We start from the raw sequence: 4,056 nt of genomic DNA, 5'->3' as shown, positions 1-4,056 counted from the left end.
TGTATTATCGTATCCAATTCACCTTCTTCTTCACCCGTAAATGTATACTCCTTTGGTAGCTCCTTTGTCAAATCCGCTTCTACTAATATTTGTGCTTCGTCGAAACTGACACACGCCTCTGTTTTGGGATGTAGCCTTTTTGGTTTCCCCACTGCACTAGCTAGGAACTCCAAGCCTTTATCCGTAAACATAGTTGGAGGGACATTCGATAGCTTGATCCATAATGGTATTGATTTCATGGCAGGTTGTGCTTCCTCTGCAAACGGAGTCCATTTAGAGACGATCATTGGGATATCCATGATATTCCACATGCCTCTGTTCAAAATTCTATGTCTCATTCCTTCATTTCGAATACGAAATTTAACTGTGGATTCATTCACTTCGTAAACATCAATAAGAGAAGTTCTATCTCCCAATCTCCATATCTTATTCACTATCATGTGGATCTTACCCACATGTGGTGCTTTCACGTTCAAGAATTTCCCAATCAGAAAATCCTCCCAAAGCGGCTTGGCTCCGACAAAAACCTCTTTTGGTACGACTACGTTCTCGCAGCCGTCGACTTCCGAGACCACAAACTTTTGCTGAGTAAAAGTTCGCTTCTGCGCCACTTGGAGAAACGATCTCTTAACATTTTTGGCCACCGTCGTTTGACTCGATGATGTGATGTCTTGAACCTTGTCTGAATTGGTTTCCCGTGAAACCTCCATCGAAACTTCAGCAGATTTCCCCTCTCCTCCCTTTGTCAACAAAGGAAACTCTTCTACCAGACTCACTGAGTTCGCCGGAGACGCCACCCCATCTCCCGGCCCTGAACTCCCCTCACGACGGCCTGGAGAAGCCGCCGGCGGCATCGAAAACGTGGTAAGAAAGCAAAAACCCTAGTCGCCCTTTTTTTCTCCCTAGCCACGTCAGCAAAGAAGTATATCTTTGTGTTCTTGGTTTCCTAAGTTTTTGATGTAGGAAACTTCTAGACGATTCTAGAAGATTTAGAATTCTAGATTACATTATTTCTTTTTTTTCTTTATTATGTTAATTTCTATTGTTTTACTTTTTCTTCATAGACTTTTACTTTTCTTAATTTATTTATTTCAATCTTCTTTCCTTTTTTCTAGTTGGGATTTATCTATATAAAGAGGTCATAGGTTCTTTGTAATAGACATCTCATAATTACTTTCTTAAGAAGCAAAAAGCTTTCTCTTTTCTAGTGGATTCTAGAGTTTCTGGTGGATTCCAGAGTTTTATCTTTCAAGTTCATCGCTTGTGAACTTGTGTTTCAATCTAGGTTTAGCGCTTGCTTTTCCTAAGGTTTTCCGACTACGTCAGGTGGTATCAGAGCAGGTTTTCTCCTTCTCTTTTCGAATCTTGATCAGCCATGGGAGATCAACCAGTGACCAAAGCAGATTTTCAAGGTTTTACTGTGGAATTAACCACGGCCTTGGCTGCTTTGACCAATCAGATGGAGGCGTTGAATAACAATATTACCAACGCAAATCAACAAAGAGATAGGAGAGAGGAACCAATTAGGGTTCAACGAAGAGGAAACAACCGGGTGGTGAAAGATGAAAATTCGAGTTCCGATGAAAAAATTTCGGAGGACGAGGTAGCTGATCAGGGAAATCGACGAAACATTCATGACTATCGAGTCAAAGAAGATATTCCATTGTTTAATGGAACTATGGGAGTTGAAGAGTTCTTGGATTGGTAGATCGATGTTGATAGATTTTTCGATGTCATGGGTGTTCCCGAGAGTAAGCAAGTTAAGATGGTGGCAATCAGGCTGAAGAAAACTGCTGCTGTGTGGTGGGATAAACTTGTTATTCAAAGGCAGAGACAAAGGAAAGGACCAGTCAAGACTTGGCGACGTATGAAACAACTAATGATGGAGCGATTCTTACCAGAAGATTACGAGCAAATTCTCTACAAGATGTATATTGATTGCATTCAGGGAAAGAGATCAGTGACAGAATACACCGCTGAGTTTTTGCGTTTCTCGGAACGTAATGATCTTGGAGAAACTGAAAATCAGAAAGTGGCGAGATACATAAGTGGTTTAAAGGGTTCTATACAAGAGAAGATGGGTTTGCAAACTGTATGGACCGTGCAAGAAGCTTCTAGTCTAGCCTTAAAAGCCGAGCTAATTGAGAAGTCCTCTCGTGGTTTCTCATCATTCAGGAGATCTGCACCTCAGAATAATTTCGATTCAACCGACGATAAAGAGAAGAATGCCATAATCAAGGATTCTAACTTTGGAAACAAGGGAGCTGGATCAGCTGGTACTTCAACTAGTAATCGACAAGAAAAAGCACCAATCCTGAGGCAAAGTAATCCTTACGCTAAGCCATCTGGTGACAAATGTTACCGTTGTGGAGGACAAGGCCACATATCAAATGTTTGTCCAAGTAGAAAAATTGTTGCTTTAATAGAGGAAGAAGAAGAAGATGAACATGAAGAGGATAATGAGTATGAAGGAGTCGAGTTTGCTGAAGAAGAATCGCATAAAAAGGTAAATTGTGTACTTCAAAGAATCTTGTTGTCATCCAAAGAAGAGGGGCAACGCAAGAATTTGTTTCGAACACACTGCACTGTTCGAGATAAAGTATGTAACCTGATTGTGGATAATGGTTGTACCGAGAATTTAGTTTCTCAGAAGCTAGTTGACCATTTTAAGCTACCTACAGAGCCACATGAGAAGCCATACGCTCTAGGTTGGGTAACCAAGGGTACCCAAGCTCGAGTAGCACTAACTTGCAAAGTTCCTATCTCCATTGGGAAGCACTATAAAGAAGAGGTACTTTGTGATGTTCTTGATATTGATGTTTGTCATATTTTACTTGGTCGACCTTGGCAGTATGATAATGATGTTACATATCGAGGACGGGATAACGTGTTGATGTTTACATGGGGTGTACACAAGATTGCAATGGCTCCGGTTTTACACTTTCATAAGGATTCAGTAAAGAAAAAGTGTAGTTTCTTGGTGATGACGCATAGTGAAAAGGAGCTAGATGAATCCTTTAAAGAGACTAACTGTTTCTATCCAGTGGTGATCAAAGGATTAATGAGTGCTGTGAAAGAAGAGATGTCAATTCCCGAAGATGTGCTAGAGATATTAGAAGAGTTTAAGGAGTTGATTGTAGATGAATTACCGAATGAATTGCCTCCCATGCGAGATATTCAACATCAAATCAATCTAATTCCAGGATCTAGCTTACCAAATCTTCCTCATTACCGTATGAGTCCTAAGGAGAATGAGATCTTGGGAGAGCAGATTGAAGATTTGTTGAAGAAAGGATTCATTCGTGAAAGTATGAGCCCATGTGCAGTTCCAGTCCTTCTTGTTCCTAATAAAGGAAATCAATGGCGGATGTGTGTTGATAGTAGAGCTATTAACAAGATAACTATCAAGTATAGGTTTCCGATTCCTCGGTTGGAAGATATGCTTGATGAATTAACAGGTTCTAAGGTTTTTTCGAAGATAGATCTTCGTAGTGGATATCATCAGATCAGAATCAGACCTGGAGATGAATGGAAGACAACTTTCAAAAGTAAAGATGGATTGTATGAATGGCTAGTGATGCCTTTTGGTTTATCAAATGCACCTAGTACCTTCATGAGGCTAATGAATCAGGCTCTTCGTCCCTTCACAGGTTCTTTTGTGGTCGTTTATTTTGATGATATTTTGATATACAGTAAAACCAGAGAGGAACACTTAGAGCACGTGAAGCAAGTGTTGCAAGTTCTACAAAAGAACCAGTTGTTCGTTAATTTGAAGAAGTGTGTATTTAGCACCAACAAGTTGTTGTTTTTAGGATTTGTTGTTGGCGAGGATGGAATTCAAGTTGATGAAGATAAAGTGAGAGCTATCAGGGACTGGCATACACCTCATTCGGTTACAGAAGTACGCAGTTTCCATGGTCTAGCTACTTTCTACGGGAGATTCATCAGAGATTTCAGTACTATTACTGCTCCTATTACCGAGTGTTTGAAGAAAGGTAAATTTTACTAGGGTTATGAGCAAGAGAAAAGTTTCGACTTAATCAAAGAGAAGCTTTG

The 4,056-nt window shown here is 40.1% G+C and overlaps 1 protein-coding gene across 1 annotated transcript in view; it reads left to right on the top strand.

The window, feature by feature from the left end:
• Positions 1–1,195: 1,195 nt before the first annotated feature.
• LOC110230088 overlaps positions 1,196–4,056 on the top strand; it is a 4,122-nt gene continuing 1,261 nt past the window's right edge. The window contains exon 1 of the mRNA XM_021032076.1: positions 1,196–3,879. Within this exon, the coding sequence (XP_020887735.1) occupies positions 1,736–3,879 (2,144 nt within the window). The 5' untranslated portion in view covers positions 1,196–1,735. The remainder of the gene's footprint in view (positions 3,880–4,056) is intronic.

This window comes from Arabidopsis lyrata (assembly GCF_000004255.2).
Source record: "Arabidopsis lyrata subsp. lyrata unplaced genomic scaffold ARALYscaffold_3, whole genome shotgun sequence".
In the NCBI taxonomy this organism is placed as follows: domain Eukaryota; kingdom Viridiplantae; phylum Streptophyta; class Magnoliopsida; order Brassicales; family Brassicaceae; genus Arabidopsis; species Arabidopsis lyrata.
This window is presented reverse-complemented; position numbering and strand designations above follow the sequence as displayed.